This window comes from Chelonia mydas, chromosome 16 (genome assembly GCF_015237465.2).
Source record: "Chelonia mydas isolate rCheMyd1 chromosome 16, rCheMyd1.pri.v2, whole genome shotgun sequence".
NCBI classification, from domain to species: domain Eukaryota; kingdom Metazoa; phylum Chordata; order Testudines; family Cheloniidae; genus Chelonia; species Chelonia mydas.
In genome coordinates, this window is record NC_057857.1 from 2,627,629 (window position 1) to 2,652,919 (window position 25,291).

The window sequence follows — 25,291 nt, forward strand, 5'->3', positions numbered from 1 at the left end:
AAAGCCCCCTGCCTGCTCTACACAGAGGGCCCCAAAGGAGGCTGGCCAAGCTTTGCTGTAAAGCCAGCTGCCTGGGACTTGAGAGTGGGAACCCTACAAGTGCATCCACAGCGGGGTCAGTCCAGCCAGTGTGGGGTGGTGGAGGCAAGGAGCCCTGGTTGAGGCTCTCCCCGTTTACAGAAAACTTCCATCCACTAGTCCCCCAATTCACTGCACAAACACCCCCCAATTCTGGCTAATCACTCTCCCTATCATCTATCAGCTCCCTCAACTGCAGGCCTGGTACCTGCTCCTGTCACCAGCTGGGGAGCAGGTTGTACACTGAACCTGGAGCATTGCAGCTAGGGGCTTGGTGGGAGGCCCCAGAATTGCTTGACCCAGCCCTACAAGAAGCAGCTTTTCTTGACAAGCTCCAGAGTAGCACACAGTCCCCTTTGGATGCTGAAGGAGCTGGGGTGTGTGTATGTGACTCCCGCTCTGGACTAAGCCCCAGTGTGGGGACCAGCAGCGCTGTCCCAGGGCTTGCCAGGGGCCAATTCAGTCCTTAGTGTGTAGGTTATAGCTGCCTCAGGGACTGCCATAACTTGCACTCTAGCTGCAATGCCCCCTCCCCCCACCCCTTCCATTGAGCCAATCTAACACCTGGAATAGCTGTGGCATAGATCCCCCTGCACCAGTGGCTCCCATGAGGGCAGTGGTGTAGACCTGACTATGCCAGCTCTGTGCCTGCTGGGGACTCTCCTTGCTCCAGGTGAGCTGAGCTCCCTGGGAAGAGGACAATCTGACTACTTCACACCCGGCTAGTGTAAAGAGCACTGAAGACCTCAGCCCTGTGGCACTGAGACATGGTATTCTTGACGGTGGGGACACAATGAAGAGACCCAAGAGCCCCTTGCACTGCCCAAAAAGGACTTAGATTTGCTAAGCTAAGTATCAAATGATCTCTATGGGGTGGTTAGGGAGGCAGAATAGAATGATCTGCTTTGAAATGTACACTTGTCTTTGTAAAAGTCACAGGTCTTTTGGCCTGACCTTTAGCAAAGCCAAGTTCCCCCTGTGAAAGCACCTATGGGTGGCTATTGCTGGCCTGGAACGTCACACAGGGTTCTGGTTTTCAATTCCCTTCTCCTCAGTTCTTATTAAAACAAAGCCAGCCCCCTGCTGACTCTCCTCTAGGCATGCATCTCACTTCCACTTTCTGTTCTAAGCAACCACCGCCCAGCCAAGAGCTGATTCTCAGAGCTGGAATGAGCAATGTCACTCTTCTCAAAGGTAAGGGAGCTCTGCTGCTTTGTTTAAGGTAATCAAGTGTGTTAAAGAGCCTTTGGAGGCCAGTCCTCATCCTGGGGTTTAGCCCACATGCCTCAGAGTGGGCTGCAGGTGTTCTGTATGGCATGGAGAAGATGTGCATTGCCTAGAGTTCTTAGTGGGGAGCCTCAAGTGGGGGATAGATTGTCTTACGAGGAGTGAAATTCATCATGTACCCAGCCAACGGGCACAGCACGGGCTGCAGCATTATCGATGCAATACAGATGCCTACAGAGATAGATTGGATAGAAGCTAAACTGCCCTGCTAATCAGCTTGACTTCTAAAGACCACCTCAGTGGGGTGAGTACTTTCCAGTGCCCATGCAGTCCATGGACCCCTCTGCTGAGGCTGCCAACAGGGGCTAGTTGACGGTGGTGGCATGAACCCCACCTTTGGATGCTCCCCCCACAGCAGGAGGAGCGCCCTCCCCTCACGGCTGGTGGAGCCCTTGTCCAGCTGGCCCAGCCCGGGCTGCCCCTGGCGGGGCCCAGCTCCAGGCTGCCAGCTGGAGCTAAGTCTCTGCTGGCTTCAGGGGAGAGGGGGAGGGAGGCAAGGTCTGTGTTAGTGGAGGCTTAGCCTGCCTTGGCCTTTGATACCAGCCGCCCATGGTGGTGGGTTGTGTGGTGCAGGCACCGACCTGTCCACTAAGGATTTGACCGAGATCAGCAACTCATTTGACAGGAGTCACTGATTTTGAACCACTGCCACACTGGGCTGGATTTGACCTAGGCACCTTGGGCTGAAAGGCTTGGACTAAGTTTTCTAGCAGTCTGAAGAATTCATTTGAAGGATTACACACATGTACTGTACGGGTGACATCCTGGCTCCATTGAAGTCTGTGGGGGTCAGGATTTCGCCCTGGGAGATTATAGAATGAGCCTGATCCAAAGTCTATGTGAGTCTCCATTGACTTCAATGGGCTTTCAATAAGGGCATGCTGTTCTCAAGCACAGGGTAAAAGCTGTGGGCCTCTGCAGGGTGGAGGTAGTATGTTTAGTGATTACAGAACGGGACTGGGGGACACAAGATGTAAGTTATAGTCCCAGCTCTGCTGTTGACTCTGTGCTATTGGGCACCTTGGTTTCTGTAAGATCGCACGCTGTTGAGAAGTACTTTCATTTCTGTAGCTTTGTAAGGTGTTGGGATCCCATCATGCTGAGGTTGGGATGAATGGAAGTAGAAGTACCCAGATGTTCTTCTGAGTCTGGCTGTCTCAGATAACTGCATCTCATTCCCCAAACTAGCATCCACCAGGGAATTGAGAAATGAAACAGAGACCTCAGCACTCACTTTCATTCTGTCTAGTGAGGGGTTCTCTTTTGAACGATGCTGGGAAGAGCTGTGGCTGCCTCAGCTGCCCCAAGTCAGGCAAAGTGGTGTTTTGCATGAGGTGTCTGATTACGGAAAGTGCAGGGAGCGGAATTTCTGTGATTCTTTATTAACTTGAAGCAAGGGGGTGGAGAGTGGGGGGAAAGCTATGACACTCGGGACTTTTGAGAAGCTTTACTAATTATTAATGTCTTAGTATTGTCTACTTCTGTGGCACAATGGATGTGCCTGGCATTTACAGCTCAGCAAAATGAAAGGAGACAACCCTGAGGAGCTTACAAACTGTGTGTGGAGATTGGAGGATCATCTCTGGATGTGTGCGGGAAGTGGTGGACTCTGCACACAGCTCTCCCCTCTCCTCCATTCTAGAGGGGCCCTCGATGAGGCTGGAGATCTGTGTGTGGGAGCGGCAGGTTAGAAGGGGGATTTAGATCATCCTCTTAAGAACCCCCTAGTTGTTCTGAGGAAGGAGTAGAGAACATGCTTCCTGGGAGATCTGGGGAGAGAACTATGATCTGCATCCAAGATAGCCTTAACACAGGGACGGATACACATGAGATGCAGGCGGATTGTGTTGTGTTGTGGGCCTGGGGGGAGGGTGCAGAGTGCTGGGATGGGGGTGAGACAGACAAAGGGCCGAGAGAAGGGGGCAGGTGGTGACACAGGGACAGGTCTGGGGGGTTAGAAGTGTCACAGGCAAAGGACCTGGTGGGGGGGGGGCAGGTACCATGGGCATGAGGGGATGGGTCAGAGGATGACCCAAGTACAGGGCCAGAGTGGGCAGGTTGCCATGCATCTGGGGGTAACGTAGGCACGGGGACGGGGCCAGGGTGCCATGAGTCAGGGGTAACGTAGGCACGGGGACGGGGCCAGGGTGCCATGATCTGGGGGTGACATAGGCACAGGCGAGGGGAGGAGGATGCCAAGGTCTGGGGGTGACAGAGGCACAGGCGAGGGGAGGAGGGTGTGGAGGGTCAGGGGGTGACGGAGGCGCGGGGCCGGGAGGCAGGGTGCCGTGGGTCAGGGGGTGACGGAGGCACAGGGCGTGGGGGCAGGGTGTGGTGGGGCAGGGGGTGACAAAGGCTCGGGGTAGCGTGCGGTGGGGCAGGGGGTGACGGAAGCGCGGGGCCGGGGTGCCGGAGGCGCGGGGGTAGGGTGCGGTGGGGCCGGGGTGACGGAAGCGCGGGGCCGGGGGGCAGGGTGCGGTGGGGCCGGGGTGACGGAAGCGCGGGGCCGGGGGGCAGGGTGCGGTGGGGCAGGGGGTGACGGAAGCGCGGGGCCGGGGGGCAGGATGCGGTGGGGCCGGGGTGACGGAGGCGGGGGCCGGGGGTGACGGAGGCGCGGGGCCGGGGGGCAGGGTGCGGTGGGGCCGGGGTGACGGAGGCGGGGGCCGGGGGTGCCGGAGGCGCGGGGCCGGGGGGCAGGGTGCGGTGGGGCCGGGGTGCCGGAGGCGCGGGGCCGGGGGGCAGGGTGCGGTGGGGCCGGGGGTGACGGAGGCGCGGGGCCCCGTGGGTCGGGCCGAGGGGGAGGGGGAGGCCGCCGCCCGTCCCCCAACCTGACCTTCAACCGCCGCCAACGGCCACTTCTGGCCGCGCCGCCGAGCGGAGGCGGAGCCGGAGGCGGGCCTTAGCCCTCGGGGGCGTGGCCCGGGGGACGTGTCCGCTGGGCGGGGCTTATGGCGGTGCTTCCGGTGTGGCTGGCGGGGAGCGGAGCGAGGCTGCCGGTAAGTGGGGCGGTTCCCCGGCCGCCCGCGGGCTCAGGCCGGTCGGCGCCCGGCCAGAGTCCGGCCCGGGGCGGGGTGCGGGCCCCAGGGCGCCAGGCGCAGCGCGGGGCGGGCGCGCGCAGCGTGCGGGGCCCGGGCCGGGGGCGGCGCGGGAGCGGCCCCTGTCCCGCGGGAGGCTGGGCTCGGGTCCGTGCGTGGGCGGGGCCCGGGCGGGCCCGGCGCGGGAAGCGGGGCCGGGGGCCTGGGGGCGGCCGGGGTGTTCGAGCGAGAGCCGCTGGCGCGGGGAAGTCGAGGCGGGAAGTGCTGAGGGGAAATTCCAGCGCTGGCAGCCCGGGCGCTGGCGCGCGTGGGAAGCCCCTTGCGAGCCGGGCGGGTGGGTCGCTCTGGGCCCCTGGTGCCGTGGCGCCTGTCAGCCCGTGGGAAAGCTCGTTGCTTCTGGCCTTTGCTCCGGGCTTGTTTCTGTTTCGAGTTGAATTGGGCTTTAGTGATCAGACTGAATGACTCAAGTCAGGGCTTGCTTTTATTAAGCCGCTCCTTGTTATTCAAAGAGAGTCTCTAACGGGAGATCCCTGAATATCACAGAGCCGTTTAACCTACATGCCGCCAGTAGGTACAATAATGTGGTCTCAGCAACAAAAGCTGCTACTTCGCCACTTCTGCATGATTCACGCTTGCCTCACATCCTACTTAACATTGCCCAAAATGCTGGGAAATGGGACTGTGGGAAATATACAGAACTATACTTGTCAAAAAGGTGGCCTCCACACAGTCCCTGACAACCTTAAAGGGCTTTTTAAACTTAGCGGGTGAATGTCAGTCTAGTTCCCAGCAGATAGGAGGAGGTGGCCTTGCAGAAACCTTTGTGGAAAACATTTACTGACACCTGGTTGGCATTCTCATCAGAATGGTCATGGGTTACATTAAAAGAACAGGAGGACTTGTGGCACCTAGAGTACTAAGGTGCCACAAGTCCTCCTGTTCTTTTAGTGGATACAGAGTAACAGGGCTGCTACTCTGAAACCCTGGGTTACATTGTGTCAGTGGTTAAACACAATGATGGGGATCCTGAAGTACTGCTGTCCTGTGGATGCCTGGGGGCATTCAGCCTTCAGAGTTTTCAAGTATGAAATTCACCTGAAAATTAGAAAAAGAGGAAAACAGTTAAAAATAATCTTTCTGTATGGATTTTAGAGTCCATATTCTCACATTACTCTTGTTCAATCACTGTAGGCACATGAATATGTTGGTGTAATAGGACTACACTCTTATTAATGAGAGCTTTTCTTGCAGTGCAGCAGACCTATACATTCTCTCCCTCACTTGCCAGCCCCACTAATTTTTTGTTTTCTATGCAGCTGTTGTATAATGTATTTAAGTGCTGTCGTTAACATGACTGGTACTTTTAGCAGAAATAACATTTTTGTGAGTTACTCTGTCTATAAAGGGCACTACATTTATATTATAATTAAACTAGACTTGAACATTAAAGTGTGCGTCGCTCAGTCTTTGTCTTCAAAGCTATTCATGGGATTGACCCAAGGTACCTAAGAGATCACTTTGCTCTCTGAGGCTATGACCTTCCATTCTAGCTATATTCCACTGAAAGAATGGAAGTGGTTAATAATGCCAGCAGAGTCAGATTCAAGTGTGAGACTCAGTTTTCTCGGTAATTGGCCCATGGTTGTGGGAACTTGCTCTTAGAAGAGTTAGAATTAATGCACTTCTTTCAATCTTCTGATCAGAATATAAAAACTGCTTTTCTGATCTAGTCTTTCCATGATGATAACTGAGTGGGGTGTGGAAGAAAGATATGGCTACTGTAGTGATGAGCATAGTACAAATGTTTAGATAAGCATAACATGAATAAAGGATAAAATGTACAGGTCCATTTATTTATGGTTACAATGTCCCACAGGTGCCCCTGTACTTATTTAAATTGAACACATGAGAACGCTTTCACCCACCTGCTCTTTAAGCTCGTCTTGTGATCTTTTGATGACCACAGGCAATGAGCATTTTTTAGATCTCAGCTGATATGTAAAGTGCAGCATGGTGTGCTCTAGCATCTCTCTAGGTCAGGGATTGGTAACTTTAAGGTAGTGGAAGGCTACAAAATCCACTAAAATCTTTTAGCTAGCAGGGGTGTGTGATGTGGCGGAGAATTGGGTCTTGCCCTGAGAGGTTGTGGGGAGGGGGAAATCTGGTCCTGGTGCAGGACTGGCGAAAGAGCCCATCCTGTGCTTACCCCACAGCAACAGTTCTTGTCCCATGGAATTGGGTCTGGCTCACTGCTCCGGCTTGCTGGCTCCTGTCACAGCGTTATCTGATGTGCACATTTCTGCCCCCTGCAAAGCCCTGTGCCTTTCCTGGCCCTTACAATGATCTAGCAGGCCAGATTTGTCCTTTGGGTCACCAGTTGCCTATCCCTGCTCTAGGTCACTGGTAGAGCTGCACAGGAAATGGCTGTCAAACGGTTTTGAGAATTGAAAAGTTTTTCTGTTCTTTATTGGGACAAACCCAAAACCTTTTGAAATATTTCATGGAGAGTCAGAGAGAACTCACTCCAGAAAAGCCTGGTGGTTATGGTACTTGCTTGGGATGTGGGAGACCGAAGTTCAAGTCTCTGTTCTACCTAATTTGGAGCAGGGACGTTACTCTGACTATCAAGCTATTCTGGTGGGTAGCTTCTGTCTGACCAGAAATTCTGTCCTGGACACAAGAAACCTTTCAGAAGAAAGTTTCATTGAAACTGATCTGTTACCACACAAAGTTTTCGTTTTGATAGATTGGCATTTCTGATGAAAAACCATTTTGTAGAAAAGTCCCTGGCTACCTCTAATTCCTGGCTAAGTATTCCCTTAGAGGGAAGTGCAGACTCATTAGCACCCTCTATTCCTATACTTTAAGACCAGAAGAAGGGACCATTAAAAGAATCTGGTCTGACCTCCTGTATGACATAGACCAAAAGATATCACCCAATAATTCCTCCATCAAGCCCATATCTTGTGATTGAGCCAGAACATATTTTTTTCCCTTCCTGAAACAGCCAGGGTTTTTACTGAAGGTGAATGTCGAAATTCTTGGCTAAATTAAATGCAGCCAGCAGTGGAGTGGCTTAGTACTCTTATATCAGACTGACTTCTGAATTGTTCTTAGCTAGTGATTCTGGGTTATGTGGAATTTACATGAACTACTCCATCAAAGTAATGTCTAGCCAATCTGGAAAGCTTTTTAACAGGCTGTGCCACTGAGTTTGTCTTGCAGGGGGGAAAAAGGCAGCAATACAGAACTAAAAGTGATTGGTTATAAGTTATGCCTCTTCTCCCCAGAAATGATGGTATTTACAGGAGCTACTGTATCTATGCCAGGTCCAAAACAATTCGCCTTGCTTTTGGTTATGGTAGTTTTACTGGGAATAGAGGGAAGGAAACCAGCAGTCTGTTAGCCCACTTGGAACAGGGTAATAAATAATGGTCTCCACATCCTATAGAGTGCCATCCAGCAATGGCCCTCGGGGCACTTTATAAACATTGATAAATTAATCCTCAGGACTCTCCTGTGTAGTAGCAAAGTATTGGTAACTCTATTTGACAGATGAGGTGTAGAGGCAAAAAGAAAAGGAGTACCTGTGGCACCTTAGAGACTAACAAATTTATTTGAGCATAAGCTTTCATGAGCCACAGCTCACTTCGTCGGATGCTCACGAAATCTTATGCTCAAATAAATGTTAGTCTCTAAGGTGCCACAAGTACTCCTTTTCTTTTTGCAGATACAGTCTAACGCAGCTGCTACTCTGAAACCTGTCATTATGTGAGGTGTAGAGGGGGATTTATATGTTCAAGGTCAGGCTTTCAGTCTGTGGCAGAGCCAGGAATATAACCTAGTTAGACTTGCTGATTTCCAGTCATGTATACAAACCTCTAGGTCAAATTGTGGCCGTTTGGAACCCTTTAGATACTCTTAAGAATATATTGTTCTGAGATCAGTGTGCTTAATTTTTCATACACTGGTTCCTCTCCGTTGGGAACATTCCCGCTGAAATTTTACTTTTTCTCCAGAGAGACTCTGATTATTCAAGTCTGGCTGCAAACGTATAATGCAGTCTGTGAACCAAGAGCATTTTCACCTGCCCTGATGTCGGCTCTCTTGTCAGTGAACATTGGCTCTGAGGTTAGGGCATTACATGCACAGCTTTACCCTTCTTCTGGCCCTACATAATTGCATGCAATCAGAAGGAGCCTTCCTCTTGTTCTATCCCCCTTCCTTCCTCCTCCCTCCCCCCCGCACTCATCCATAATTTGCTGTGGCTGCCGTTGTCGGCAGTGTTCACTGTCCACAAAGTGGGAGGATTTCTGATTGGAACAAGGACAGGGTCTTGAGCTGGTGAGAGGCAATATCCAGCAATCTTCCGCTTATTACCTGTGGAGGAGTTATGCCTCCTGGCATTGCTGGTTGTAACTCCTTATCTTCCCCAAGGCACCACTGCCTCAGAAGAAGCAGGATTTTGACCTAAGTTGGTTTCCTCTAAAGCAGTGGTTCTCAATGTGTTATGTGGGCCACATCCAATACTACCTGTATGGCCCTGAAGATGTCACATGGGCTGCAGCTGTGTGCTGATTGGGCCGCAGGTTGAGAACCACTGCTCTAAAGACTGGCTGGGTCACAGAATGATTCAATTACGCAACATGCGTTCTTTTTTACGTAGCTTGTTCCCAGTGTTCTGGATATACTCCCCCACCCCATGCCCCTTCATATCTTCTCCATGGTCCAGCTACACTTAACTGCTTTTGTGCCATTGGACACTTATGAAGGGAGAGATCCTGCAAGATGCCCTCAACTTTTCTAGAGCTGTTAATTTATATTTCGGGGAGGCATTTTTACAGTTTTGGTCGATGGTCAATAGCCAACATTTACACCAGGTTACTTCTCTTAATAAATTTAGACTACATTAAAAACATCTGGTTAAAGTCAGTCATCAGGCAACACAATGACATTAAGCCCTGGTCTATGTTTAAAAGTTAGATCGACTTACCTATGTTGCTCAGGGCTGAACAAGTTTATACCCTGAGGGCTGTAGTTAGGTCGATCTAGTCCCCAGTTTAGACACAACTATGTTGCCAGAAGAATTCTTCCATCAACCTAGCTACCGCCTCTCATTAACTAGGAAGCTTTTTTGCTACGACAGTACAGCTGCAGCACTATACCTGTGTCGGTGTAGTGGCTGTAGTGTAAATATGGCCTCAGAATACATCAGATTTAAATGCTAAATGCTTGGAACTCGGTCTAACCCCGGCTTATAGCTTGTTTGGCTGGTTTGATACAAAGATAACATACATGTAGTTAACACACCTTTTGGTCTAGTCTGTACATGGCAGCATTGGGAGGGAGGTTTTCTGAATGGCGCACACAGTAAAAATAAATCACTAAACTGCCTTTTATTCCCAGTATATTACCCCTTTCGTTAGGTTATACCATTTTTGCCTTTTCGTTTTGCAAACCTTCAAAGAAACCTGGAACCCTCAGACACCTGACTAGATGTTGTAAATCTTGGCTCTCGGCTGTTCAAACAGGTTCCACCTGTGACTCAAGTGAGCCACTGGCCTTATATAGAATCACAGTGAATTTTGACAACTGCCAGAAATGGAAGTGTGTGGCACTGGATCATGGCTGTGTCACTTGACGTGTAGGAAGTTCTCAGGAGGCTCTTTGTTTATTCTCTTGATCAGTTTGACATTGGGCAAGTGGTCTCCTCTCGGGTCTCTCTTGTTTTGGACTGGAGGCAGCAATTTGTCCAAAGTTTGTTTTTCCATAATTAAGGTGGGTGGGGAACTAGGCAAGGATACCCCACCCCATTTCCTTGTTTCGGATTTAACTTTAGAGCCCCTGCCCCTGGCAAGTGCCAGAAGACACAATCTGCCCAGTTGGCTGTTTCAGTGTGTATAATACACTGCAGACCTGTGCTTAGGAATAACAAGCTCAGCTATTGCGGTGGCTTCCAGGTGATCAATGCAGTGAAGGTAGTGAAAGGTGAACCGTGTCCAACTGAGAACAAGATAATCAAATGGGACAAAACATTTTTCTCTTTTCAGGCTCTTGAGGCACATCTGGGGTTTTTGGTTCACATGGCAGCAGCAAACTCGACTCCACCTGGTTCTTTGGATTTAAACCAGCCTGGATTTTCAAAGGAGATACTGGGGACTAAATTGGAGGGCAAATACCTCTGCTCCGAGTGCAAGAATATTCTGAGGAGGCCATTTCAAGCTCAGTGTGGACACCGCTATTGTTCTTACTGCCTGAAGAAACTTATAAGGTAATTTATCCCTCTCCAGTCTGAAACAAAATGATTAGAAGCAAAGGAAAGCAAAAAAGGAAATACAGCCTTATTTTCAGTGGGTTGTGAGTGAGGGCCACGTTTTATGTCTGTCTCTTAATTTCAGCATCTGGTTCTCTTCAGGCCTTAGAGCAGTGGTCTCCAACCTTTTTACACACAAGATCACTTTTTGAATTTAAGATCAACCCAGGATCTACCCTGCCCCTTCCCTGAGGCCCCACCCCGCTCACTCCATTCCCCCCTTCCTATCGCTTGCTTTCCCCCATCCTCATTCACTTTCACCGCGCTGGGGCAGAGGGTTGAGGTGTGGGAGGAGGTGCAGGTTCAGGGCTGGGGCTGAGGGGTTCAGAGTGTGGAAGAGGGCTCCGGGCTGAGCCTGGGGCAGGGGTTTGGGGTGCAGGAGTGAGGGATGCAATCTCTGGGAGGGAGTTTGGGTGCAGAAAGGGGCTCCAGGCTGGGGCAGAGTGTTAGGGTGCAGGAGAGGGTGAGGGATGTGGGCTCTGGAAGGGAGTTTGGTGCAGCTGGGGCAGGGGGTTGTGGTGCATGAGGGGGTGAGGGCTCTTGGAGGGAGTTTGGTGTAGGATGGACCTGTGGGCTGGTGTAGAGTGTTGGGGTGCAGGAGTGGGTGAGGGATGTAGGCTCTGGCCGGGAGGCACTTACCATAGGCAGCTCCCAGCCAGTAGCGCAGCAGGTCTCAGGCAGGCTGCCTGCCTGCCATAGCCCATGGTGCTCCCTGAAGTGGCTGGCTGCTGGCACATCTCTGTGGCCCTGGTTCCCAGCCAATTGGAGTTGCGGGGACACTGCTGGGGGTGGGGGCAGCGTGCGGAGCTGCCTCCCCCGCACCAACCCAGGGGTCGCAGAGACGAGCTAGCAGCCAGCCGCTTCTGGGAGTAGCGTGGGGCCAGGGCAGGCAGGCAGCCTGCCTGAGCCCTGCTGCACCGCCGGACTTTTAGTGACCTGGAGATTGCAATCGACTGGCAGAGGCTCCAGGATCGACCAGTTGATCATGATAGACGGGTTGGTGACCACTGCCCTAGAGAGTATGTCTACACAGCATTTTGCCATTCTTGGGAAGGAGCCTCCCAGCCCGGGTCAACCAACTCAGGCTAGCAAGGTTTGCACTAGCGCTCTAAAAATAGTGTGTAGACAGCTCTTTTAAGTTGCAGCTCAGGCTGGAGCTTGGGCTCTGAAGCCTGCTCTCTCAAGGTTTCAGAGCTTGAGCTTCAGTCCCAGCTGTAATTTCAAAGCACTGTCTACACAGCTATTTTTAGAGCGATAGCACAAGCCCCGCTAACCCAAGTCTGTTGATCTGAGCTGGAAGGCTCTTTCCCGTGGGCTCCAAAACGCTATGTAGTCATACCCAGAGTTTCCTGAGTTTGTTGTGTTCTTCAGGTGGTATGGTCAAGCTGAAACGCAGGAGATTATAGGGTGTGACAAAGACCAGGTGGTCCATCTAGGTTGATCCACTCTAATTAAGTACTGTTGTAAGTGACTATCGGGGCCATATAAAGAATTTGTTCCGTGGAGGTCCCTGCTTGGCAATAATGCCACCTGTGTGAATTGTAAAAATACATTTTATGATCGCAAAAGAAGTTTCAATTGGCCTTCTTAATTTCTCTGTCTTCACTTTTAAGGGCATGGGGGAAAGTTTAAATATAAGAACAGCTAATCATGAGAGGAAGAAAACTAGAATAAAGATCACTACAAGGAAGAAATAACTAAAATAGAGCAGAAATGTATATCCATTAAAAGGATCAATCAATGAATGCAAAATGTATGTTAGTAAATGGCTCCATTTGCTGTTTTAAAAATATACTTGTGTAAATAAACCTTCTTTGGCTCTGAAGGCTCTCTTGAGAAGCCTCTATTGTCTCTGAATCACAAATTCAGCATGAATCTTTTTATTTTGTGGCTGATTTTTTCCCCCACCCCATTAGCTCTGGGCCTCAGAAGTGTGCAGCCTGTATTCAGGAAGGAATATATGAAGAAGGAGTTTCTATTTTAGAAACAAATTCGGTAAGTAAGATCTCTCCAAAGCAGAGAACATTGAAGTCATTCATAAACATTTCCTGTTTTTGTTTAGAGTGAGAGGCCAGAGACTGGTACCTAAGAATGATGGAATCCATTATATAACAGGTGTGAATTCAGTATCCCAAGTGTTATGATTAGTGCTGCAATTGATTCCCCAACTTCTAAAATTTAGGACATCTGACAACATAGTTTACTTGTTTAAACTCTGCAATAAAGATTTGTCATAGATGCTGTCACACAGTCTGGAGTGGCTCACGAACATGAGTGCCTGCCTCAGGGCAGACTATCAAAACCAGGGTACTTACCCCATACTCGTGGTATGTTTTATAATTAGATTTCACCAACCCAGTAAGAAATGTGAACTCCTGGATCACTGTAACAGTCTTACTGTGGAGTCACAGACAGTCCCCTTGGGCTCTCCAGTTTATCTTGCCACCCAGGCAAGCTGGACTTAGTGATAAATGGCCACTTACTTCAGAAATCACAAAATACTCGGGTTGTGACCAGTCACTTACAAATTGATCTGGGGTGTCTTAGCTCTCACACCAAAGACAACACCTGTAGCCAATCTTGTAGTAAACTAACTAAAGGTTTATTAATTAGGAAAAAGAAATAACAGAGTTATTTACAGGTTCAAGCAAGCAAGCATATACGCACAAATGAGTTACCATCTATGGTTCCTAAAGGTGACAGAGATGTAGTAATCTGTCAATTCAAAATGTCATTCAGGAGAGGCCAAGGGGTAACCCCTGGGGATGTCTGCCTAAGGCTATGTACACACTACAGCTTAGATTGGTATAAGTTAGGGTGAATAAGCCACCCCCCTGAGCAAAGTAAGTTACAACAACCTAAGCGCTGGTGTGGGCAGCGCTATGTCAGCGGGACAGCTTCTTCCATTGGCACAGCTACGGCCACTTGTGGCGCCTGGAGTAATTAAGTTGATGGGAGAGCTCTCCCGTCGGCTTAGAGCATCTGCATTAGCAGCGGCACAGCTGCACCAATGTCAGCTCTGTAGCCATAGCCTTAGTTTAGTGTGAGAGTTCAAACAGCAAAGAAATGAATTGTGACCCTGTTTTGCCTTTTACATTTAGGGCATGTCTACATTACCACTGATGTCAGCAAAACTTATGTTGCTCAGGGGTGTGAAAAAAAAAAAACCCTTCTGAGCAACATAAGTTTCACTGGCATCTGTGGCCCTGGGAGAGCTTCTTCTGCGGACATAACTGCTGCCACTTGTGGAGGTGGTTTTGTTATGTCAACGGGAGACCTCTCTCCATTGGTACAGCTGTGCCGGTGTAAACTTGCTAGTGTAGACACGGCCTTATAGCCTTCCAGTCCATGAGACAAACTCCCTTGCATGTACGTTTCCAAGGGGTGATAGGGCTGTTCACCAATTCTGTGCATTGTGATGTTCCTTAATGGCCCTTTTAATCTTGATAGGCCTCTTTAATGGATTGGGGGCATGATTCCTGTGTGTGGGTTCACAAGTTCAGAGCAAACATTTTCAAAATTATGAAGCAAAACGTACATATTTCCTTATAGCCTGGAATACAGACATCATACGTGAGATTAGTACATGCAGCAATTTACAAGCATTTCATAGAGTCTAACACTAAATACATTCTTATGATACTAATACCTGTTTTGAACAACACTAACATACAGGTGAGCTGGTTTGGTTTCCAGCTGTGAGTTTATCTTAGCTAACTCCTATGGCCTTGGCTGGAGCTGGTTTACAAGATGCATCTCTAAGGGTATTGTGGGACAACAAGTTTGGGAAGACTGTTTATTAGCAGTGGCGTATGAAGAATCAGGAGACTAGATCAAAGCTGCAATCCCAGAGTAACTTGTCTTTGCTTTTTCCCATTTGAGGCTTTCCCAGATAACGCAGCTCGTCGGGAGGTGGAAAGTCTGCCGGCTGTCTGTATTAACGATGGCTGCCCATGGAAAGGGACTATTAAAGAATATGAGGTAAAGACTAGAGTCTCTCCATGTATCTCTTCATTGTGCTTTCTCCTTTCTTTTGCATGTGAGTGGTGATGGGCAAGACACTGGGAATTAAATGAGTTCCTGCTGGCATTAGCCTTCAGCCTCTGAGCTTTCAGCTGCTCTAATTCAATCCTAGATAAGCTCTGGCCTCCTGGAGCTTTCAGAGATTTCCAATCTAACCTAGGTGGTTGTGTATCCTAGTGAGGGTGTAGACTGACTGGAGAAGTTTTCAAATACTTTGTATGATCCCTCAAACCAACCATTTTTTCCTTCTCTGACCTCCAAAATCACTCACTTCTTACTTCCAAGACACCATATCCCAGAATCCTTCTTGCTGCATCAGCCCAAAAAAACTCCTCAAAAACCTGTAATCATAGAAATATCGGGCTGGAAGGGATCTCCAGTGGCCATCTAGTTGAGCCACCTGTGCTGAGTCTGGCCCAAGTAAACCTAGACATCCCTGCCAGGTGTTTGTCCCCCTGTTCTTAAAAACCTCCAATGGTAGGGATTCCTCAGTCTCCCTTGGAAGCTTATTCCCAGAGTTTAACTCTCCTTAGAGTTAGAAAGTTTTTCCTAATATCTAACATAAATCTCCCTTGCTTCAAACTATGCTGATTCCTTCTTGTCCTACCCTTGGTGGACATGAAGAACAATGGATCACTGTCCTCTTTATAATGGACCTTATCATATTTAGAAACTGTTATCAGGTCCCCCCTCGGCCTCCATTTCTCAAAACTAAATATACCCAGGTTTTTTAACCTTTCCTCAGAGGGCAGGCTTGCTAAATCCTTTATCATTTGTGTTGCTCTCTGGATTCTCTCCAATTTGTCTCTGCCATATATTATGGCTAAAATAGGCATTTACCTTCAGGCCTGAATAAATGGATTTGTTTTGGGGATGGTGGAGTGGCTATAGTTCTTGTCCTGCCCACTGCTCTTTTACATCCAGGGACTATAGTAATTGGGAAGGTGGGGCCATCCCCCAACACACAGGAGGCCTGGTCAAGAGGTCCATAGAGTCGTGGATTCAGTGGGTGTGCCCCAAAATAATCTTTTCCATCAGCTTGTTGGACAAAATGTCCTCTGTACCCCCTCTTTCCCTTAGCATCAGAACCTCACCAATTCTGTGTTCAATGCCATCTGCAGTTTTTATGGCCCAGTGAATGTGACCATTAGCACATATACATACATATGATACTGATCTCATTGGAAAGATACATCCCCATTGAAAATTTCATGAATGGCACATTTCCCAGCACTCTGTAGTGAATAGAGTCTACTGCAGTAATTTGCATTGTAAGGATTTATTTGCAATCAGATGGCTTAGGAACAACTTAAAAAAATAAATATAAAAGAAAACTTGGTCTGTTGGGAAATTTTTACAACCCTCTGGAAACACTGGAATCATAGCCCAGACCGTGAGAACCACTGAGTAAAGGGACTGAGATAATAGCAGTTGGTGACTCCTGAGGAGTTGGGGTGAGGAAGTGATATTTTACTCCTGACAAAGCATTTAAGATCAATCTGTGTAATGTGACATCTTGATTCTATTAGCAATGCCATTACAGGGAGGCAGGAAGAACTACGTTTACTTCTGATTTTGTCTGAGTCCTCTGGTTTGCCTTTAGTGGCCACTAGTAGAGAACTTTATCTGCACTTTGGGCTCTAATTGGCCAATACTCTAATACTTCTAGGCTTGGATTTCAGCCTAGAAATTTAGTGGGAGTTGGGTGCTGAGCTCCCTTAGACTGCTTTGAAAATCTCACCCCTAGATCTGTGAGTGTCATGGGGTATTTATGCAATTGACGGAAATAAATGTTAAATTCAAGATCTAACCCTAGTGCTTGTTGGTAGCGTTTCTAATTTATAGGGAGGAGATTAGAGATAGCAGCTTCAGGATACCAGTGTGTTTACTGAGGATTCAGTTTAGCATTGCTGGGTTCCGAGTTCAATTATGTGCTGTATGACTGGCAGTTGTTAGCATGAAATTTTGTGCCCCAATTTAACATGTGGGACCAAATTCAACTGTGGCATAAGTGAGCCCAGCTCAATTAAGGTAAATGGAGCTACGCCTGGCGGGAAGGTATTCAGCCCCCTCACTTTAAACAGCTACTGACTAGTTTGGAAATAGGTTTGAGAGACTGTTTGAGAACTTTAATTCTATTGGATTCCCAAAAAAGGGCATGAGGGCAGTTTCTGTAGGGCCAAAGAAGTATCCTCTGTAGCCATATGTCCGTGTGATCTTGTAAGATTTCACAAGTTAGACAGGGTTGGGCTTGGTCACTACTTGGACGAGATACCTCCAAGGAAAAGGTGCCACATGCCATGTTGTTGGTTATTCATGAGAGAGCTTTTTTGCTCGCCAGTGCTGCACCAAAACCTAGCATGATAAGGAGTATTTGCTGTTGGAAGTAACTTCTTTTGGATAAGACATTCAGTTGAAGAGCTGACCTCTGGTAGCCAATTAAAAATCGTATAGCATTCTTGCAAGATTAGGGGTGTTAGCCTTGGTGTCCTGGTTAAATTCCAAGTTGGGTAATTACATTCTACCTTCTTAATTCCTTCTTGCATGTAAAGAGGGATACAGGATTCTTCTTCACCTCCCATCCCAAACTATTCTGTAGTATTGCTGTGGACTGTATATCACTACCCCACTTCACCCGAGAGGTGCCTGTGCTCCAGTAGTGAGAGAAGCTATTCATGGGTGGGGGAGCAGAGAGGGCACTTTGGGATCCTTCTGAATGGAATGTGCTGTATGCATGTGAGATATTAGTTGACAAGCACTAGCCTTCTCCTTTAATCTGCTCTTAACAATCAGAAAACATTGAAGATTATTTTGCTAAAATAAAGTCAGGTCCATCTGAGGCAGTCCAGTGGAAGCATCTTGGGCTGCCATGCTGTGCAGCTCTGAGCCTGGAACTCTATCCTGAGCGACAAGCAATACTCTTGAGGGAGCTCTGCACCAAAAAATTAAATTCTGCGCCAAAAAATAAAAATTTTATGCACAATATTTTAAAATTCTTCAATATTCTGAAAATGGTATTTGTCAATACATAAATGTGGAGGCTCCAGCATGGCAGTGGGGAGCGCAGGTCACTAGCTGCATGCAGGGTGATCTCCCACCTCCAACACTCTGCTCCCCCTCCCGCCGGACAGGGACTCAGCAGTGAGGCTGCACCCAACCCTGACACAGCGCAAGGGCCAAGCCTGCCCCAGAAACAACTTGGGCTCTGCACCAGGCACACCAGGTGTGGGTGAGCAGGCAAGCTGAGCCTAGCAGGATCCGCGTGTAGAAGGGGTTAGTGTGGGGAAGAGGGTTCTGTGTGGGGCAGTCTGGGTGTGGATGGCTCAGTGGGGGATCTGAATGCACAGGGGCTTGTTGGGGGGGGTCCAGGTGCAGGGGCAATGGGACTCTGCAGGGGGGTCCAGGCAAAGGTGGTTGAGGCTCAGAGGGGTGTCCAGGTGCAAGGGAGGAGGGACTCGTCAGGGTGAGGGTCTGGGTATAGCTGGTTGGGGCTCAGTGGGGTGGTCACGTACAGGGGCGGTGGGGCTCATTGGGATGGGGGTTTGATGGGTCTGCTTAACAGGGGAGCCCCAACTTCAGCTGCTGCCAAGGGGATGCCGCGTGCTGGGCTCCTGCTTCCCCTATCTCCTTCTCTTCCCCATCCTATCACCCTGCCCCCCCATCTCATCCCCCTTCCTTCCCCACTGCTTCTTTCCCACACCCCAGCCCCTTTTCCCTGCCCCACCACAGGCACTCACTGTTATACAGAAAACAGGATGTCTCCCAGCAACAGAAGGCAAGCACAACTGGCTCTAGGACTCAAGAGGCAGCAACCAGCTGCAAAGTCAGCTGAACCGAGTGGCACCCTCTTTCAGCCAGGCAGCTCTGTGCTCGCAGAAACGGGGGCGGGGCAGGGCAGTGGCACGTGACTCTGTGTGCCTCCTCATGCCTCGCCTCTGTTTGGGGGGCAATGCCTCCCCAAACTACGCCCATGGGCATCCCCTGCCCCTCCCATCCCACCTGGCTTCCCTTGGCTTCTCCATCACTTTCTGCAAGGAAGCAAAGAAATCTGCAGGTGGACATGTTTTCTGCGTGGCTCAGAATTCCCCCAGGAGTAAAGCAAGGATTGTGGGCATGGTAGTAGTGACTGTTGTGTCTGTAGGGAGCTGGAGAGGGATTATGGCAACTGTAGTAGTTGATTTATCTGATACCTCATATCTCTTCCCCATTGTGGCAAGGTGTTGGATTGAGTGTTACTGAGAGTGAAGGGAAGTGCCCAATAAATATATCAAAGCAGGGTCTAACCAGCCTACTACATACCTGTGTACATTTCTGGCTAGTACAGATACAGTCATTAGGTGAGCAGGGGTTGCAGAAGGGTGCTGTGGTGTCGGAGCTCTTCTGTATAGCGTGCCTAAGCCCTGCTGTGTCATCTGAAAGCAGCAATGTGTGTTGCTGCCTTCAGCAGCAGCAACACTCCCACCATGGAAAGCCCCTTGCTGTGCTATTTCAGACAGACCATGGAAAGTACCTAAAAGATCATTCACTCTTTGTTCATTTTAAAAGCTCGCAGCCACTAGCATCAAGAGAAACTCATTTGACTGCCCTCTGATTATAAATTAGGAGATTGTGTCACTGGCATTTTAGTAATTTCACAGGGGTGGGAGAGGAAGAGGACCAGCTTCTGCAGCTGAAAATTTTCAGCCCTTTGCCCTTAAAGTCCTTCCTCAGCTCTCCAAGTTTTGTTTCCTGTTTAAGCTACCAAAGGTCATGTTTCAAATGCAGCATGTTTTTAAAACTGAGTGTGTGGGCAAAGTTCATGCCGTCTCTTTCAACTCTTCCTTTTGTGAAAAGTATTAAAATATTCAGCACTGTCAGAAGAGAGCTGAATTTTTAAATACAATTTTCTTCTTACTGTGTTTTGAATATGCTGGTAAATGCTTGGAACATGTGGACACTGCCTCAGAAGAGATTTTTTCTTTTGTGCACTAAAAGCTGTTTCCACATGATAGCTCACTGATCAATATGTGTGTGTAGATAGAAAGTGTGCTGTGGTAAAGGGTTTTTAAAAACAGGTGCTTTGCAGAAAGGGGAAAAAATCACAGATGAGAGATGCAAAGACTGTGACGTTAGGCAGTTGGAGCATGAGAAATAACCAAGAAAATATATCCTTGTGACTTCCAGGTGCTGAGATATGATGGTGCTGGCAGCCAAATACGTACCTAGAGTAGGTACAGACAGACTCCTAAGGATCATCAAAGTCCCCAACTCTTCACACAGTAATAAAATGGCACTTTAAAAATACATGAAATGTCACTTCTCTCCCACCTTGCAACAGAGTGATGAGGGAAGTGAATGTCCTTCAGCTTCTGAGAGAGACTTTCTTAATCATCAGCAGGATTTTAAAATAAATTGACAGGGACATAAGGGCTTGCTTTAATTTAGACTCCTTCTTGGGGAACACAGGGTCATTTGAAGGCTAGGGAGACCTGAGTGGAGCATCAGGATCTGCCTTTCTAATCCTGAGAGCAATATTTAAATAGACTTAATGAGAGGTTGGATTAGTCTGCCAGGTAGTTCTGTGGCTTGCTGGTCTGTTTTCAGATAAAATAAAGGCCAGGAGGGAGAAGCCAGTAAATTGGTCTAAAAGAGACTCAACCTTCCTTGTCAGTTGAGTTCAGCTAATAAGTATAGATGAGCTTTCTTGTCTGTTTGGATCTTAACCTGTCCTGGTCCAGATTCAAATTGTTTCTTGTTAATACCCTGGAGTTTGCATTACAAACAGTTTTGTAGGCCTGGAGCCTTTCATCAGAGCTCAGCTGAGCCTGTGTAAGAGAATAAGAACATCCAGTTGAATATCTGTGTGGGCAGCAAAGGCTCCCCTTCCAGAATTTAATTCAGTCGGTAGAGGGGAAGCTAACATCCCATCCCACAGGGTTCAGGCTTCAGAATTACTTCTTGAAGTTTTGTGGCTGGCCAGAGTAGTCTTGCTTCTAGAGAGATTTCAGTGCTCTTGGTGGAGTCTTAGTTCAATGGTCTTTACTTGGAATGTAGTACAGACCTGCTGGCCTTGGGAATTGCTTCACCTCCTTTTCTTTCCTCCTTGGGAATTAATATTAAAGGTTTTGCAGCACTGTCTGTGTTTGTTATAGTAAGATATTGCATCTAAAGCTTTGTGGTTGGAGCACTCTGTGATGCTGGGCAGGACACCAGAGTTCTGTCTTTGAAATTAGGAAGAAACTTCTGTTGTATTTCCCTATTGGAAGCTTCTGGTTCCAAGTTGGATTATAGCATTGAGGCACCATTTTCAGCCAGTTCATAGGCTGAAAATGGTGATCAAAGTTGTATGCAAGGGAGTCAGATCCCACTTTCCTGAGTGGAAATGTTTGTTTCAGTGCCCTGTACTTGTAGTTAGAGATGGCTCGAGAAAGTCCTATTTTGGAGAGAAGGTCTAGTGCAGGGGTGGCCAACCTGAGCCTGAGAAGGAGCCAGAATTTACCAATGTACATTTCCAAAGAGCCACAGTAATGCGTCAGCAGCCCCCCTCTGCTCCCAGAGCCTCCCACTGCTCCCAGTCCCGCCGATCAGTTCGTGCATGCAGGAGGCTCGGGGAGCGGGGGCGCGGGGAAGAGGGCATGGCAGGCTCAGGGGAGGGGGCGGGAAGGGGTGGAGCGGGGGCAGGGCCTGTGGCAGAGCCAGGGGTTGAGCAGTGAGCACCCCCTGGCACATTGGAAAGTTGGCGCCTGTAGATCCAGACCCGGAGTCGGTGCCTAGACAAGGAGCCGCATATTAGCTTCTGAAGAGCCGCATGTGGCTCCGGAGCCACAGGTTGGCCGCCCCTGGTCTAGTGATTTGATACCTCTACACTAGAGCTAGGGTTGAAATCCACAGACTTGAAAACTGGCCTCCCTTGAAGTCCTAGAGGTAAAGGTTGCATAGCTGATTGCCTAGATGTAGATTGTTTCCTGTCCAACCTGCTCTGTGGGAGGTAGGCTACAGGGAGTGCCAGAAAATGTGTGTGGGAGGGGATTGGAAAGCCCCATCTGAAAGGGTCTGATATGTCAGTGTTTACTTCTCAAAACAACTCAGTGATATTGTGGTGGCTTTGCTGATTAATACTTCTAGCATCTGGCTCTCTGAAAATGTAATGCTGTAATTCAGTATCCTGGACATTCAGATCAGTCACATGTCCCTTCTAAAGCCTTGATGAAACCCCACCTTGCAGCCTTAGTTTGAGCACAATTCTGTTTAAGTTTTCAGGCAACATTTAACAGTCAGTTGGGAATTGACATTTTTGGACTCTCAAAGACTTTCTTCAGAGAAATGCCAAGGCTGTTATCACACACTTTTGTGTAAAAGCTGATGGAATTTAATTGGTGCTTTTGGTTCATGTTTAAGAAACTCAAAAGATCGAGATCTAAAGTAAACCCTGTTTGGGGGAACCTGGTTTGGTGCGGATTTTCCAATGTGTAAAGGGCACTGGTCCTGACTATGTTTGCATTTTCTTCCCTCACACATTTCCTTTCCTGAAAGCTGCCTCCCTCCTCAGACTAAAGTAAGAACAAAATTAATATTTAATGTCCAAACTCCCATACTTTTGGGACACAGATTTGGCTGATTCACCTTGCCCACATCCTTCCCTAAAAATTGGAAGGGAGGTGGGAGCTGTGTCCTGTCTGGGCTGGCCAGATGTGGTCCACAGAGTTCTATTTTATGACTTGTTGGTGACCTCATCTTTCGTATAGAGGCCAGACCAATAGAGATGAAAAGTGCCAGCATGGAATACTCCAATTCAATTCAAGTGACTGAGCAGCTTCAATCAAGATGAAGCACTGCGTGCTGGGACCTGGAGTATCCTCTGTGTTTAAAAGAGGAGGGTTGCTTCTTTATTCAAAGCAGGCAGGGCTGTCGGGCTTTCAGCAAGTTGACCATGTACCCCTCAGAGTTGCAGTATTTGGGTGCTTTTAAGCTATACTGTCTGGCTGGTGGAGATAACCATTGAATACTGAGCTAAAACCAGAAAGTGGCAGTGTGAGAAATCTCAGTGCTATCAGAAGAATCTTGGGAATGGAGTGTCCTCATTAGCAACAAAGGAGAGACTGAGATGGTGGTCTCCAAAGAACTGTGATCTGTAGCTGTTAAATGTAACCAAGGTGATGGTTTGCAGAGAAGGTACCTTCAGACCAGTAGTTCCCAATATCTTTGGTTGGAGCGCCGCGTCAGGTGATGGATGGGTGCTGTCTACTATGTCCTATATCTAGGGCCTTGTGTACTCCATGGCTTTGATTCCCAATTTCCTTAGCAAGGTTAATTTAATCTTTTGCCATGAAATGAAATTCACTGTATCTGAAGCTGAATCTGAAGACAATGCATAGGCTCCAGCTGGTACGGAATGCAGCTGCCTACCTTCTCCATTTAGGCCACCGTGTGCACATCAGGCCCATGCTCAAGTCCTTTCACTGGCTCCTAATCAGCTTCAGTTTAAGGTTTTGGTCCTAAGCTTCAAAGCAATTCATGGATCAAACTCCAGCGAGTTCAAGACCATGTTTTGATATATGAACCACTGCAACAGCTGCATTCCTCTGAGACAATGTAGATCATAAAACCCAGGACAAAGGACATGAGAGCTAGGGACAAAGCATTCTCTGTCAAGGGGATCCTAGTTTTGAATGAACTTCCAGTGGAGATTAGGCAAATCCAGAGTCTGACGGACTTTGGGAAATGCTGCAAAACCCATCCTCTTCAAAAAGGCCTTTTCCATGTGAGAACGACGCTAAAGTGCTGAAACTCCTTTGTGTCCAATAAACCCGAACCAACCTAAAAGCCCCCTATACCAAAAGTCAATCTAAAAATAAATCAATAAATCTAAAAAATTAAAATCCAAATCCTCCCCAATCAGAGTGTATACCCTGAAAAGGGAGAGCCAGAGACTTCATGAAATCAACTATGAACTTGGTTGTTGCTATGGATGTTACATGGAAGGCATTCAGATCCTACAGTGATAGGAGGCAGTGTAAAATCCTCTGATAGGCAGAGACCCATTTCCATCCCCCTACCACACACAGCCAAAGCTCACAGTAGAAAACACAACATAAAATTAATCTTCAATTCTTTTTGACAGTGATTCGTTCCGAGGATGGTTTATTTGTCATGCCCTCCAAGTGGCTTGGCCCACAGTCTCCTTCCCCTAAGTGCCCCAGAAAAAGGAGAGCTTGTTACTGGTATCAGCTGCTGTGCTGCTGTTCTCTAGGTAGCCGCATTCACCAGCCGACACTTCTGACTGCAAGCTGGGCTCCAGCTTGCCAACCGCCTGCTGCCAGGCTCCATGGAGCAGTGTCAGGAGTATGCACTGTAAGCCAGTTAATACCCACTTATGAGGAAAGTGGGAAAGATAGCCACAGCCAGGAGGGAGACAGAAAACAAAATATCAGTCATCTGGCTGTAACAGAGTGGCAAATTCCGTGGCAAAAATGCTGAATTTTTTTGGCATCTTGGGAAAAATGCCACATTCCAGAGCCAGAGAATCTTGGAGTCCCTGGAGCCCTGATTGTGATAAATGAGGCTGGTCCCACCTCATAGAGCTATTGCTTCAGCCTCTCTACAAACGAAGGCAGACATCTATCTGCAGATTTTACTGGGCACCTCTTCAAGATTTTTCTCCACAGTTATATGGACTAGAAACTTTTAAAATAAAAGCTGAGATTCTGGAGCACAGTTCTGCCAAAGGGGTGACTATACAGAATATCGGCTGCAATCTCTCTGTTCATTTTCTTTCCTCTTTTATTTCTTTCCCTCCCATGGTGGCTTCTGCTCCTGATGGCATTCCCCAGTCTCTCCAGAAGGCCATATGGTCTCTAGTAATCTCATGGCTGAGCTGAGGGCCATGGGAGCAGAGAAGAGAAGCTTGGGCCATCGGGCTGCTGGCAGAGCCTGCAGCTTTTTGTATGCAGGCTGTTCCTGTGGACAGCTACAGTAGGACACTCCAAGGGCAGCATAGTATGGCCTTCAAGGAGCAACCTGCAGCTGGGGGAGAACATTTGCAGTCGTGTTGGGGGTTATGCAGCCTACTGCACCCCCACTACTCTGCTGTGTCCAGTGTGTCTCTGGCAGCCCCCCTACCCCCCATTCTGGATAACACTCGGATAAGACACTAAGGCTTTGTCTACACTGGAACCTGAATGACAAAAATTTTGTCGTTCGGAGTGTGAAAAAAACACACTCCCCGAACGACACAAGTTTTGCCGATGAAAAGTGCCGGTGTGAACAGCACTTTGTCGGCAGGAGAGCCCTCCTGCCGACAAAGCTACTGCCGCTCATTGGGGGTGGATGATTTTGCCAGCGGGAGACCTCTCTCCTGCCAACAAACAGCAGCTACACTGTGTGCCTTTTAGTGGCACAGCTGTGTTGCCAAAAGGTGCATAGTGTAGACATAGTCTTAGTGAAAATAGAATTAAGTTGTTAGTTTCCTTTGCCCTCTTTGTGCAGGCTCAGAAGACCCTTTCATCCTGAGAGCCATTAGGAAATGGGCTTTACGCATCTCAAAGCATCTGCATTTGTGGGGTTTTTTGTATGGTTG

General features: G+C 48.4%; 1 protein-coding gene across 8 annotated transcripts in view; it reads left to right on the plus strand.

Annotated features, from left to right (window-relative positions):
* The first annotated feature begins 1,159 nt into the window (after window positions 1–1,159).
* The window catches only part of TRAF2 (TNF receptor associated factor 2), a 41,759-nt gene continuing 17,627 nt past the window's right edge, over window positions 1,160–25,291 (plus strand). For 3 of the 8 annotated variants that reach the window (XM_037880082.2, XM_037880083.2, XM_037880084.2), the window contains exons 1-4: window positions 4,227–4,361; window positions 10,451–10,671; window positions 12,630–12,708; window positions 14,596–14,694. In XM_037880082.2, coding sequence (XP_037736010.1) covers window positions 4,314–4,361; window positions 10,451–10,671; window positions 12,630–12,708; window positions 14,596–14,694 — 447 coding nt within the window. In that variant the 5' untranslated portion in view covers window positions 4,227–4,313. Of the gene's footprint in view, window positions 1,273–1,337; window positions 1,610–2,837; window positions 3,052–4,219; window positions 4,362–10,450; window positions 10,672–12,629; window positions 12,709–14,595; window positions 14,695–25,291 lie in introns of those variants that run through there. The other 5 variants (XM_043530719.1, XM_027829863.3, XM_027829864.3 and 2 more) reach the window with 5 other exon arrangements.